This window comes from Microtus pennsylvanicus, chromosome 2, assembly GCF_037038515.1.
Source record: "Microtus pennsylvanicus isolate mMicPen1 chromosome 2, mMicPen1.hap1, whole genome shotgun sequence".
In the NCBI taxonomy this organism is placed as follows: Eukaryota; Metazoa; Chordata; class Mammalia; order Rodentia; family Cricetidae; genus Microtus; species Microtus pennsylvanicus.
In genome coordinates this window covers 78,869,722-78,884,168 of record NC_134580.1, presented here as the reverse complement: position 1 = coordinate 78,884,168, position 14,447 = coordinate 78,869,722, and the positions used below count along the sequence as shown (strand labels likewise).

Below are 14,447 nucleotides of genomic sequence, written 5' to 3'. Positions count from 1 at the left end.
CCCTGCTGCCTTTTCCCAGAACCAGTGGTGCTTACTTCCGAGCAACTGAAGTAGTAGCTGTACGTTTGGAACTGTGCACTTGGTTTTGGCACTGAAACACTGACCCTGGAATCTTCTGGTTGCATCAGTTCCTCCCACCCGTTCTGTTGTTTTTGGAAGTCATTTTATTGAGCTCTTTTTTGTGTTCATTGTACAACTTCTAGATGTGTAGTCATTGGTAAAATAGTATTAATGCTACCCTTATTTACTTAAGTAGAAGGGGGATGAGAATAAATACCAAACTATAGAATGTGATAGGAGGGAAGGAGAGAGGGTACACAGAGAATGATCCGGTGTCCTGATGAGGTAGAGTACTTTCTGGAGACTTAACTTTGCGGCATGGGCAAGACATTGGCTCCACCAGGGCAGAATGCCATTAATTGCTGCTTCTTATTTTTCTGACCTAATAATAGGTGGCCTAACACCTAAAGGAAATCAAACTCCTGATTTCTACCAGCAGTTTATTTTGCTCATTAAAATTCTAAGTCTCGTGATGCCTCTTCTTTACTTAATCACAGTATACTGGGTACTGTATATTTTACACATGTTCTAATTTGATCCTTTCACAACCTAAGATAGTAAGTTTTTAATTTTCATGATCACTATAGTTAAATTTAGAAATCAGAAATAAAAAAAACTAAGGCACTTCCTATTGCTCTACTGACCAGTAGCACGAGACCATCAGCCTGTATATTGTCTTGCCTCCCTTCCTGTGGTTGATGTCTGAACTCACCTGCCTCTCCCTTTCTCTCATAGTGGTGCCAGTGAAGAAGAGGACACATGAAGACGAACCATTCCTCATGGAGAACACCCCTTCCCCGTGTGTATGTGACAGCGTGTATGTAATGGCTTCTGATATCTGTGAAAGCTGCCTGGCAACAAACTTCTTCCACTGGATATGTCCCCAGATCCACAGCAGGCACACACGTCGCCAAGAGACAACAAGTTTTATGAGTACTGACTGTGTGCTTCTTGTTCTCTTGTGGTAGGTCATGGGAAGAGCCCCTTTGATCAACTTGGAGGCTCTTCAGGCAACTCCCCAAAGGCTGCTTTTGAACTTACTTACTCAGGAAAGCCAGCCCCTGGAATATTGTGCAAGTCAACAGTATCACTTTCTAAGGAAGGTTCTAGAATATCTTGAAAGGAAATAAGTTTTTTCTGTACCTGCAAACAGAAAACCCACTTGGTTTGTACTGAAGCTTACAGCAAATGTGGCCAAGCAGGGCCGCACTGGCTCCTTAGACAGTCTCTCATAGCGCAGTCCTGCCTTTGTGAAAGGCATTAGAGCAACTGGGTGGAACATGGGGTTGAAAAAAGAGTCCTGAGCTAGAAAGAAGATATTTTTAGTATATGGTATTATCTAGGACTTCAGATTCATAATTCAGTGCTGAGGAAATGGGGAAAGTGATTGAAGAGGTAGAAAGAAAATGACTTTAAGGAGTGTGATGGGAAAAGAACAAAGAAATCTGATTAAAAGTTGAAATCAGTGTTTCAGAATTCAGATTGCCCAAATTTTCCAAATTGTCACTAAAGTGTCTGATAGAACCTGAATTCTTGGGCTAGCTGTATGGACTACTATGTCTGTCACAACATAGAAGACTAGCATGTATATCGCCAGGTGGGAATTGTCACTGTAAAATTTACCAGTTCCACCCCCAGGTTAGCCTAAGGTGGCTTCAGTGCACTGTGATGAGAATCCATGCCACTTGCTGGCTGGCTGGATTCAGATCCATCTGCCAGCAAACATTCCCTCTCTTTCCTACAATTGGAACCCTCCTTCTCCCTGCAGCAGGCCTTCCGTTCACCTCCCGCACCCCAGCTCTCCCCTCCCATGTAGCATGAGCAGGCATGCCCCAGAGCTGCATTTCTTGGCCTTCTCCAATTTCCAGGTCACAGTTCTTACAACCACACTTTTCAGGGTCAAGGAAGCAGTGGTGTATTGGGAGATACCCAGCTGCAAGCTCACACACACACACACACACACACACACACACACACACACACACATCTTCTCGAGACATGAGTTTTTCTTACCAAATGATTTAAAGCCAGGGGATGACACTGTGTTGTGATAGAACAAACAGTTGTTAGAGAAGAGACTGTTCATACACTTACACTGTAGAGATACAAGGTAGGAGACTTGGAAGGTAACGCTCGTTTACAGGTGGGCAGTGTGTTCCCTCCCTCTGCTTGTGTGGTATTTCCATGTTAACACTGAGATTCTGTTTGAATTGTATTCAAGCAACCTTGTGGTTGCTGTTGATCAAGCTCTAGACTTTCAGTGTCTCTGAGGTAGATCCAAGGAGTCTGCCTTGGGGGAAATCCCCCTTTTCTTGACTGCCTGCTTGCCTGCCTATAACCTGTATACTTATCACAAAGCTTAAGGGGCAGCTAATGTGTGTACAGGATAGTTCTGAGGCAGAATCAGCACATGCTTACTGTAGGGTCCTATTTATATCATTGTTCAATCCTGTGCATGCTATAAAATGATTTATTCCTTTGAGGCCAGGAAACTGCTAAGCCTGTATGCTCTAGGTTAGGATTACCCTAGCTTACTACACATATAAGGGTGTCGGGAGGGAGGAGTTTAAAATTAGTATATATATTCATTCACAAACTGGTGGCTAGTAGATAACTTAGACAATTTTGATCCTTTACCATCTGTCTGCAAAGACTGGAGAATTTAATACACCCTGAGTTAACAACCTCCATTGATATCCTGTTTTAAAAATTCTTTACAAAGGACCAAAACTACTCTAGAAAAAAATGTAGAAAATCATAAGATTGAAAATACTTCAGATTTTGGAAGCTTGTGTTGTCTTTCCCCAGTAATCATTGTTTGATCTTTACATGTTGACCTTGTATTACCAATGGACAGATCATTCATTGGCTTTTCACACCTAATCATGCTATTATTATATCAGTATTTGGGAAATCCAAGCATTTATGTAGTGGTTATAAGCAGAACTATAAAAATATTTGCCAACCTCTTCTATGAATTATCATCTGTCTGGAATCCTCAAGGAAAGCTTTCCCGTTTCTTTAGAAAGGGTTTCAGATTTGCTTATGGGCTCCTGCAGTCTCCAGCATCTGGTAAGATTTTAACCAGGAAATTAAACACAGCACAGCAGCTTCTGCCTGCCCAGATCCCTAAGTTTCCGTGGCAGCATTTATCAGTGTAAGAACTAGGATACTTTCTGCAGTGGTGCCAGCTTCATCCTCAGAGCTAGGACCTGCTGCTTGGCCTTGTGCCCCTCATGAGGAAGCTTCTTGCCTTCCAGGTCAGTGTGAGTTAGATTTGTGTGTGTCCTGGTTGCCTGTGGAAAGCAGAGTTGACCTGGATCCCTAGGAGAAATCATCAAGTGATTCAGGTAAAGGATGTCTCCAAAAATGAATTGGGTACCCACAGCAAGTCCTGGCAACCTTCTGAATGTTGAGTTTTTGAGAACAGTTCCAAGAAATGTTTGACTTCTCAGCTCTGACAGCCAGGAAAAGGAAGTAACCTGAGGACAGGCTATGAGGCAGGCTCTCTGTAAATGTGCTGAGGACACGTCTCTTGTCTGTAGTTGCTAGGAAATGCTGGGACCATTCTGAACAGGATTCTCTCCCTTCTCTGCAGTCAGCTCTCTGCCCCATTCCATGTCTCACCTACAAATCCAGAGAGAGGAAAAGATTTCAGTTCCCCAGTGCAGTTATGCCCGTTCACATTATAAACCATTTTTCAAAGACATCAAGATAACCTTACTCCTCTTTGTTAGTAGACATTGTAAGTACTCATTATTAACTTGAGCTTCCTTCTAGAAGCTGGGTAGTATTTTCTTTCAGTGTCATCCCCACAAAAGAAACAAAAGGGGATTTGGCCTTCAAGAGGGTAAAGTTTTCAGACATAGTGAAGGTGACAATAGTCTTCAATATCTCCTGCTTCATTGCTGTAGAAAAGCAAATCCTCATATTTTAGTAAACTTAGCTACCATATTCTGTACTCTGTGAGAAGGTGCCAATTCAAATCACTGACTTTGGACTCCCTACCTGGTGTGTGTGTGGAGGGGGGGTGTAAATGAGAGAGAGATTTATACACACATGCACATACTATTATTTAATAGTTAAGTGATACTCACAACTGCCCCTGGTGATCTTATATACCACCACAAAGATTTCTTGTAGCTCCATACCAGATCATTGGAGTGAGTGCTGGCTTTCCAGAAGAGCCCCTAGTGGTAGGTGTCAACTTTTAAAACAGATCCAAGGTGACAGCCAGGAAGGAAATTGCACCCCAGCCCCCTTCCACCATGTCTAATAACATGTAAAATTTAGATGCCCTGTCATTTTGGTGACTTGGATCATTTTGGTCACTTCATTTGGGCCTGAGTGTACAGCTGTACAATTTATAACCTTGTAGTAGTCTGAGGTCTAGGAAGTCCTATCTCCCCACAGAGAAAATGTCCTGCTGTTCCTGATACAATACTCTTGTGTAATAGCTGTTCAGTACATGCTTTTCAGGAAATAATTGGTTGCATGTTTACTGTGTGCTGTCATCTAGATTTTTTTGTTTGTGTTTTTAAAGACAGAAATCCCATTATAAATCAAGTGCAGCCCTACTCTAAGGGAACAGGCCTACAAGGGGGATTGCAGATCTTACTGACACTGCCTTCACTTAGCAGTGTTTCTGAAGCCTTCACCCTATGGAATTCCAAGAGCCATAGGAACTGTGTGTTTGCCAAGAAAACAGATCATTTGGATCACTTGGTCTCACATTACCATGTGAGGCTGAGAACTCATCAGAAATACCAGAACTTGGGCAGAACAAGAAAGTGAAAATAAATGAAGACATTTGAAGGTGCAGAGAAGCAGCCAGAGTCCATACTGGACTTGATGTGACTTTGAGGGGACCAGTGATTTATACTTTGTGGAAGTTAAACCTGACCAGTCTTCTTACAGTGACAGGCCACAATGCGTGAGTGGGTAGAACCAACGAATCCATTGTCTTCTGCCTGTTTTCGTGTACAGTCACATTCCCTCCTTAGTCATCTTCCCCTTCCTCCCTGTACACTAAACAAGGGAACACTCAATCTTTCAAGGGAATTACATATCTGAGTTAATGTTTCAGTATATCATTTTCATACTGTAAATTATTTTGTAAGAGAGATTTACTGCTATCCCAGGATGTTCGGACTTGGCGCCCCTGTGCATTTGGAAATCAATAAACTATTACTGGAAATACCATTTGTCTCTCAGAGTGGTGCACAAAGGCCCCTGCTAGGTGTAAATATTCATGACGATATGCATGCTTAGCTATGGTGTTTGTGTTATTAGATTTGGGGACCTAATTTACTCCTGACTTCCTAAAGTGCCTTCCTTAGGAGACTTCTGGAAGGTGGCAGAGCATTTTATTATTTATAACAGTACCTAGATTAGATTAAATTAGATATGTGGATAGATTATAAGGTATTTACTCCTGTGATCTTTTCAAACACCACTTACAACTTTACAACTTTGATTAACTAGAAGTAAGATCAAAATTTAGTCTGTGACAAATGTTCTTTAGAAATAAAAACTAAGCAGCACCCTTGAACCAATTATAGCTAAGCTAGCAGAGCCATCCCTGTGGAACGTTGAAGGTACCTATTTGAATATAATTGATGAGAGAATTAAATTGTAAGTAAACTCATTTCAGGCTGGCTTTGCACATTGGGCCAACTGATGTACTGAAATCTGGAGTCGTGCGCTCAGGCCTTCAGTAGCCAAATGTGAAGATCAGAGATGCTAGAACTATGCGGATCTGAAAATGCAAGCCTTCCCAAAAGCATAAAACTTAAAGTTTCAAAATCCTGAAAGCCACCTGATATTTGTGAATCCTGCTCTAATTTCCTTTTCTCAAATGTGTCTTCATTAAGTCATTCTACCTGGTACTATGAGAACTTTGATTAATTGATCATTTCTTGATTCTGCATACGTGTAGTCTCATTTCCTTTAGATTCATAAAAAAAGTGAAACTGCATCTTGTCTGTAATATCTCCTGGTCTTCACAAGGTCACCCAATAAGCCGAGCTGGGTTAAAGCCCCAGAGCAGAAGATTGTCTCCTGGAGCAATCATTATGTCCCACTTCCTCCCCAGTTGCTGAGGGCACCTCCTCTGCTGGGGGTTGAGTGGGTAGCATTGCCAGGCGCCAGAGCACTTGGTAGTCTCCAGCATTTCAAACCACAGTGTATTGGAAGGTCTTCACCCTTGCTTCCTGGTGCCAGTACCTCAATACTGCATCCCGCTGCCCTGCTGCTCACTTTATCATCTTTCTCCTCAATACCGCATCCCGTTGCCCTGGTCCTTCTTTATTTTATTATCTTTCCTTTACACAGCTCCTTTTTCTTAATTGATCGTTTCTTGATTCCACTTACATGTAGCCTCATTTCCTTTAGGCTCATAAAAAAGTGAAATTGCACCTTGTCTGGACTTTCTCCTGCTCTTCACAAGGCGCCAGAATGAGATATGCTCAACAGAAAGGCTACCAGCCTTTCAGCAAGAGAGAACGACAGTGCAGCAAATCCCTGAGAAACAAAACTGAAGTCATTCAGTGGCTGCACTGAGTGTCTGTTAAATATTGCAATTTCCAGTGTTAAAACACTTATTTTGTTAACAGTAATAGCTACCATTTAGTGATCTCTTTGTCTGGGCCAGGGACTCTCCTTGTTGCTTTTCACATTGCCTTATTTAATGCTCAAAGCACTAACACTATGGTCTCATTTTATTGCTCAGAGATCATATTTAGAGATTTAAGTACTATAACCAAAGTTTATTTTAATAAACAGAGAGCCAGGATTTAAGTAACCAGGCTGTCAGACTATGGTGTCCACTCTTCACTCCTAGCTCTGCTGACTTCACCTGGTATTGATAAAGACATCATGTTGCCCCTGGCACACCTTCTATGCAGGTCAGTCTTGGACAAATAACTTGAGCCTTTTTTAGCTCTTGCTTTATACAGCTAAAAAACAGAACAAGTGAGAAAAAACTAAAGATATTGCAGTCCTCTTCAGACCAAGAGCTGTGCTTTAGGAAGGAGGGAAACTATTAGACTAGCCTTTCCTCCTTCATTTCAAGACCATAAATAATGGAATCACCAGAAGACAGCATCAGGGCTGCTTTGACTACGAACTTAGAATCTCCAGTGTCAGCCAGCTCTGACACAAAGCCTGTAGTCTAATGAAGCATCATGAAGATGTCTCCAGCAGCTTGATGAAGTCCTGCTTTCTGTTCTTGGAAAAGGGTGGCAAGAGAAGCTGTTTTACTGTTCTGTGTCTGAGATGGCCGCATATGCCATATAAAAAAGGACCACAATCTTCATGCCATTTGAGGTTTCAGTTGCTGCTCATTCATCTAGTTTCAGCCATCTGATAACTTCATTTATTTGTGGCTCCTGAACATAAAATCCAAACAAATGACTTGAGAATGAGTAATTGAGACAACTGGGAAAACCCTAGCAGAAGTGCGACCCACTGAAAAATGACTAAAAACTAAGAAATAGGCAGCCAAGCCTTCTACCAGTGGAAATAAATACCAGAAAGCAAACGTGCAAGGGAGGCCATACATCCAAACATCAGGCACCTGCCCAGAGCTTCTGTTCTCACTCGGCACACAATCCTAAATATTTGATTAGTTTCCAAGTCTGCCTGCAGAAGATTGAATTTAAGGAAGGGAAACAGACTTCCAGAGAAATCAAATTCAAGGAAGGAAGAGAGTGACAGCAATAGAGAAGATAAAATGTCAAGTGGACTCCAAAACTCACTGTATAGAGGACACTTAGTATCAAAAGAATCTCATTGTATCATATTCAAAGTAATAACTAAGCATCACATGTACACAAAAGATGCCAAAGATGGTCAGTATTTATATAGTAGCTGTTTTTAAATGCTTATGACAGATGGGGGTGGAGAGAAACCTCCTTGGGATTAAAAGGAATAAACCATTGACAATCCAGAACATTTAACTAAACAAAATGTGCATCCACTTAGCTGAGGCTTCATTGTGCCGTGAGCTCTTATATGCAGAGAGCTCTCCCCAAGCTTTGTAAGTGACTTTCATGCTGCAGTGCTTTGCATAGAATGGCATGAACAATAGTAGTGCCAAGTTTTCAATGTGAAGAATAAAACTAATAACCAGAATACAGGTCAAATTCTGCAACAACAAATATTGCTATTATAAAAATCACTTAGGCATCCCTAAGCCTCTGTCGATTGCCCATTTATTTTAGGCAATAGTCATTACAACAAAATCAGAAGTACCAGAAGAAAAAAAAGGAACTAGACACTCTGCAAATTGAGTGTAACACAATTTAACCTGTAATAACAGAGTTTCAATTCTTCTTCTCCAATCTGTGCTGCAAGAAGAATAAACCCGAATGTCAACACAATCCCAGCCTAGAATGCTGGTGGTTAGTTGTTCTAGGAGAAGAAAGAATTGAGAAGCAAAGTGAGCATGTAGTTGGATGCCATTTCCTCCCTAGAGAACTTTATCTATGTTGGAGCCATGAGCCAAAGGCTATTTGACTTCTAATTCTGATGGAGTACATATACTAAGACCTGGAATGAAAATTCAATTCATTTCTCGTGGCTCATTAAAGACTTTGGGGTAATTTGTTCCTGATCTGGTGACCCAAAGATTTTCTTAAAATTCCAGGAGCATTCAGGTGGAACTGTCTTTCTGTCCAGCGAATCCCACATGACTATAAAGGCACACACTGTACTGATTGTGTATAGAAGTGGTGTGTTAATCGGTTTCATTGCATTTGGCACACAGGCAAGGATTTTTCTATAGATTTTTGCTGTGTTTGTGATCAGAATTTTATCTTTCACTGTAATATTAATCCACCATCTTCCTTTTACATAAATGGTTTTCATTATTTCTTTGCAACCAGCATTTTGTATACTTTTAGCAGAAAAAATTAAATACCAATTCACTTTAGAAGCATATAGCCAGCAATGGAAAAGGACGGAGGTGGGAATTGTCCACATTTTCCCAATGAAAATATCTGGCTCAGGTCCCAGATTCATATCACACTCCAAAAAAGCCTGCAAATTCTGGGCACCATTCAACTTGCAGAGGTGATATCTTCAGACCTCAAGGAAAGACAGGTCTGCAGCCATGCCACTGCAGAAAATTCTCTGCTTGCTTGATTCTCTAAGCCTGGATGGACACTTAAAGCACTTCTGTGCCCCACACAGAGATCAGGTTCAGCAGGGGCCAACTGCTCTGCTTGGTCTTGAGAATGTTGAGTCCAAAAATAAACCTATTGGCTACTTGCTACTTTATTACAACATCTGGAGGTGAGACGTGTTAACTGAAAGGAACTTTTCTTACTATTTTCCCCCACACCACCATTAAATGACCTTTTGGAGCCAGGTAAAGACTATATCCTTGAATTAAAATCAGCCTATTCCAAGAGGCCAGAACCACAGTAGAAGCATGCACCTAAGAAGTGGTCGTGGTGGGAGCGTAAGGAGAGTGGTTTGGGATAGAGATGAGCCTCTGACAGCAACAGAAGTGGACATTCTCTCCTGTTACATAGGCAGCAGATTGTTTAACCTACCGTCCCCTATGTGATGCAAAAGACCAAAACTTACTGCTCCTAAATAACTGTGTTTTGGTCCCCAGTGCCCAAGCTGTCTGTATCCCCTGCCCTTTCAGCCTCTAGTTCCTCTACTCCACTCTTTCTCTGAGAGTCATTTCTTTAGTTCCTGCCTATGAATGAGAAGGCAGTATTTGTCTTTCTGTGTCACTTCACATCTTGTCTCTCAGTTCCATTCATGACAGAGGAGAGAGGAGATCATGTCCAGGCTGGGCTCACATAAGCTGAACCCCACCTCCAAAAACAAAATATCAACAAGAAAAGAGGAAAAATGAAAGAAAAATGTTACTTTCTCAACACTTAAACCAATTCTATTTGTTAACAGGTAAATTAGAACCCATTTACCCTGGAAGATAGGGCCTGTCTGATCCAAGAAAAACTTCCGATTAAAATCATACCTAGCCACAGTTGTTGAAGCTATACTTGCCTGCTATTTACTCAACGCTGTCTGCTAAGCCCTCCCCCAGCTCTGGCAAGAGGACAGGACCTGGGGAAAGAATGAAGGCCCCTTGGGTCTACCACTTGTGGCTACAGATACACCACCTGTGGGCTGATGACAAAAATCCATGTGGAGTGTTTAGTGATGGTCCAGCCATAGGCATTCTTTCATACTGTGCTGCTGAAGCCCATCACTGCCCTCGGAAGACAGTTTCACGATGACTTACTTCCTAATGATCCCTGGCACAGTCTCAGAGGGACAACGGCTGCCTCTCCTCAGGCCTGGCACACTGTCAGATGGCAGAAGGAAGTCAGAAGTGATCCAGAGTTCAGGCTTCCACCGTCCGTCATCCACCCACCTCCTTCCGCTGCTCTGCCCCTTCTTCCAGTCTCTCCATCTGGAAGCCATGAACTTCAAGGATTCCAGGCACAAATTCTCAGGTTTCAAATGTTTGGGAAATTTTTCAGCTTGAGTCATTGTTCAAGAGTAAGAGGATTTGGTTTGGAAGAAAAAAACTAGGTAAGATCCTTTCACAGAAGAGAAAATAAGGTGTGGTGTGGACCCACCCTTTGTCAATTCTGCTCCCAAACCACACACACTGCCTAGCCCCAGAGAAGGTATTTCTATTTCCCCTGGGAGGTAACAATAGCAAAACAGGATCTCTACTCATAAAAACATGCTCTTCCCTTCTCTGCAAACACAGCTAGCGTTAGCTAATGTGACGTAATTGGCTTTGTGTGTGAGTGGGGAAGAGTCTCCAGGGAGTGGAATGAAGAGTGATGGAGTGACAGGAAAAACAAAATTTAGACCTGGAGTTTTGGGGATGGTGGGGGGAGGCCTGTTAACACGAAGAGCTGTTTATAACACTACTGTGGCATTGCTAAGAAAAACAAAACAAAGTGTGTCTTTTGCCTTTGGAACGTGAAATAAGTGAAGCTTGCTCCTGAGCCTGGGTTTCCGATGCAGTCTTGGGTCTAGTACTGACTTTGTTCTTTCCTCACTTAGGGGAGTAAACAAGTAGTTGATGCACAGGGACTGGTACAGTGCTGGAACACACAGTGAGCCTTTAGAAGTGGTAGCTTTTGATAACTACTCACGGGACTGACAGTCACTTATCGCTGGAGTCCCTTTACAAACATAGGTGGAACGGATCGTTGACGTTAGCTCACACACAACTCAGTCCAGCCGTGAGATCCTCCAGGCTCTTTCATGGACCCAGTTACATCTATTGTAAGTACTTCAGATTATCATATATTTGTTTATTCTTTTGAGCCCTGTGAAGGTTGGATTGTTGGCTGCTGTGTTACCAGGGCTAACAAAATTGCCTCACACAAAGTAGCTATTCAGACATTTTGTGGATAGACTGACTAGCATTCAAATGCACTCTTTCTCCAGATACTATCTCATGATGCTGAATGTCTGAATCAGGTGGTACCCCCAGCAGACACCTGTTTCTCCTAGCAAACCAAGGAAGAGAGTTGAGAAGACTAACTCCCATCCTTACTCTCCCTCCAAGGGACTGTGTGGTCTCCAGCAGCCTTGCCTTTCTCCATACCCCTAAAATAAGGTAGAGTCTTCTAAGATGAGGATCTTCCATTCTCTCCCAGGTAAACTCTTTCTCAGACTTCAGTCTAGGGTTTTATTTCGTATCAAGAAAGTACAGCACTGGTCTGTTTAAGGGTTCTACCAATATCCCAAGCAAGCTGAGGGTGGTGGCAGGCCCCTTTACCCCAGTTTGAGTTTACATCTGTTTTCTGGACCAGGAGGCTGATTGCACAGTTATAAAGATGAGAGTTTGGGGCTGCATGGAGCTCAGTGGTAGAGTATTTGCCCAGCATGTGCAATGCCCTCAACACCACAAAGAAGAAGGAAAAAAAAAAGAGGAAGGGGTGTTGTCGTCTGGCTTCTAACAACACTGGCCATTAACTCTTCCCATGTCTTCACTAGCATTGTTATCCTTGAAGCCGTGGGAGAACCTTCAGACACAGCTTCGGTGTGACAGGCAGCAGCATGTGGGTGGGAGGCGCTGGAGAGTGTGTGTTCAAGTCCAGAGGAAATATGTGCACATCGGGAAGACAAGTGACTGTGCGCCCCTCCAAACTGCTTGTTATTGCCATATTAGATCAACATTTATTTAAAGGAAAGGATGGAGGCATCGTGAGGAGTTTGTCACTGGAGCTATGCCCCACCTGCACACCACACCCAGAATCAAAAGCTCTAACCCCTTTTTAGAAGACCATTTAGCCACCATCTGTTGTCAGTCCAGCTTATCCTGGGGTCTCGCCCCACCCACTTCCAAATGGCTTTCAAAGTCTATCTTGCAACCGCATACGGTTGTTTCCCTAAGAGGCATTCTTGGGAGTCATTTTTGCCACCTCGTTTTTATGTGAAGTTTTCGTGCCACCATTCCCTTACCCCGAGAGACTAATCACGTACTGTATACAGTGTGTGTGTGTGTGTGTGTGTGTGTGTGTGTGTGTGTGTGTGTGTGGCTGGTATGGTAATTCAGTCAGGACGCCATTCCTCTCACAGAAACGTCCGTGGCCCCAGATCACAACTCCCCCGCATGCAGCCGTAGGCTGTCTGGTGCAGAGTTCATGTCCTTCCGTGTAAAAGGAGACACATGGGTGGTGTTTTCTTTAGAGATTGTCAGACCCTGTGGAATGTCACAGGAGATTTAGCAATGGTGAGGAATAAATAGCCCGGCTTGCAAGGACAGCTGTCTTTGCTGCTTCCCTCTCTCTCACCCTTATCCTTGGCCTCCTCCTCCCTTTCCACCAGGGACAAGGGAAGTTTACCCATCGTAGTATACGTGGGCAGAGCTGTTGATAGTGTGGAGTTCAGCTGCGCTGCTGCACACTTCTCAAGGGACTTGGGGTTGTCACTGGTGTGTATATGTGCACGTGTGAATGTGTGTGCTTATCTTTGTACTAATGTTTGTGCCTGTGCACATGGGGATTTGGTTTTAGGAATGGACAGCACCACGTGTGACCTGAAATTGAATGAGCTCACCATTTCGTTTCATGGTGCTTCAAGGCTGTGAGAGGAGGAAGACGACACTTGAAGCACAGTTCTGCAGAGGTTAAATGAACTAGTAGGTTGATCGGATAGTTATGGATAATAACCTTATTATAGAAATTCATTAGTGACGTGTCAAGCGGGTATTTTGGAAGAGAAACTCGGTGATAGCCAATTGTATTTCCCAAAATCTCTTTACCTGGGCTAGAGCAATGGCTCAGTGGTTAGGAGCACATTCTGCTCCTGCAGAGTTTATTCCTGTACTGCCAGATAACTGTGAGCTGTGTGTAATACCAGGGCCAGGACACCAACACTGAGGACTCTGAGGGGAACCCATAGAAAAACAAACATTATTAAAAATAATTTTAAAAACAAATATTTAAAAGACACCTCTTTAAAAAACTTTGACACATGCAGGCGCTTTTACATAGTAACATTTATGTAATATGTTTCTAATGACAAAAAATATCGTAATGACCAAAATATCTATGCGGAAGGGACCGGCTGTGACTCGGAGAAGCAGAGCAGAAAGCCACGAGTGGCCCTCTCACTGCCCACTGGCCTAGCCGGTAGTATTCTGAAATCTCCCGTCTGGGTTGGCAGTCGCAGCTCTCCTTGCAGTCACAGCCTCTCTGGGGTTCTAATGAAGCGATGATTTTGTTTACTCTGAAGAGTGGATTTGTGTCACTCAAGCCAAACTGAAGAGATCTGAGCCCTGCAGAGGAAAAGAGTGAGGGGCTTAAGCAAAAGATACCCTGGCTCATGTCACACATGGGTTTGAATGGGCCAAGTGGGTGGAGACCCTGAGTTCTGGCCATTGGCAAACCTTAGCCTGTTCTCCTGTGAGGGGAAGAAGAAAAGGTCATCTGTGAGGCCTCAAACGGATGTGGAATGAGCTGCCCCCTCCCTCCAGCTCTCATCCTTTGCTCTGCTCTTCGGGTTTGTGTGCTGTCTACTGCCGCCAACACCGAGGTGAGACATGGAAACAGGCACTCTGCCTGTTCTGTCTAACCTCATGACTGTCACCTCCAGCTTCCATCATCCAGAGGGCCATCCAACACCCCTGTCCCCAAACAAGAGCTGTGCTCTTCTGCAGGAGTGCTTGGGTTCTTCTTCTTGTCCTTGGCCTGCCCTGTGCTTCCTTTCCTGGGATCCTGTTTTATCTTGTAGGAGCGGACCTCAATTTATGCCAGTTTCATTAAAGAAGAGGAAATAGTGATCACAAGAAGAGAAAGAATTGTAGTGTTGGGGTTTCCCTCGTGCTGCAGACTCCTTCCTATCGTGATCCCTCCATGTGTGTCCTTGAACACTCCTTTGGCCCCGACCCTCCATAG

At 43.2% G+C, this 14,447-nt stretch overlaps 1 protein-coding gene across 1 annotated transcript in view; it reads left to right on the top strand.

The window, feature by feature from the left end:
• The window catches only part of Trim44 (tripartite motif containing 44), a 101,921-nt gene extending 96,661 nt beyond the window's left edge, over positions 1 to 5,260 (top strand). Inside the window, exon 5 of the mRNA XM_075961536.1 lies at positions 796 to 5,260. Within this exon, the coding sequence (XP_075817651.1) occupies positions 796 to 823 (28 nt within the window). The 3' untranslated portion in view covers positions 824 to 5,260. The remainder of the gene's footprint in view (positions 1 to 795) is intronic.
• The last annotated feature ends 9,187 nt before the right edge of the window (positions 5,261 to 14,447 follow it).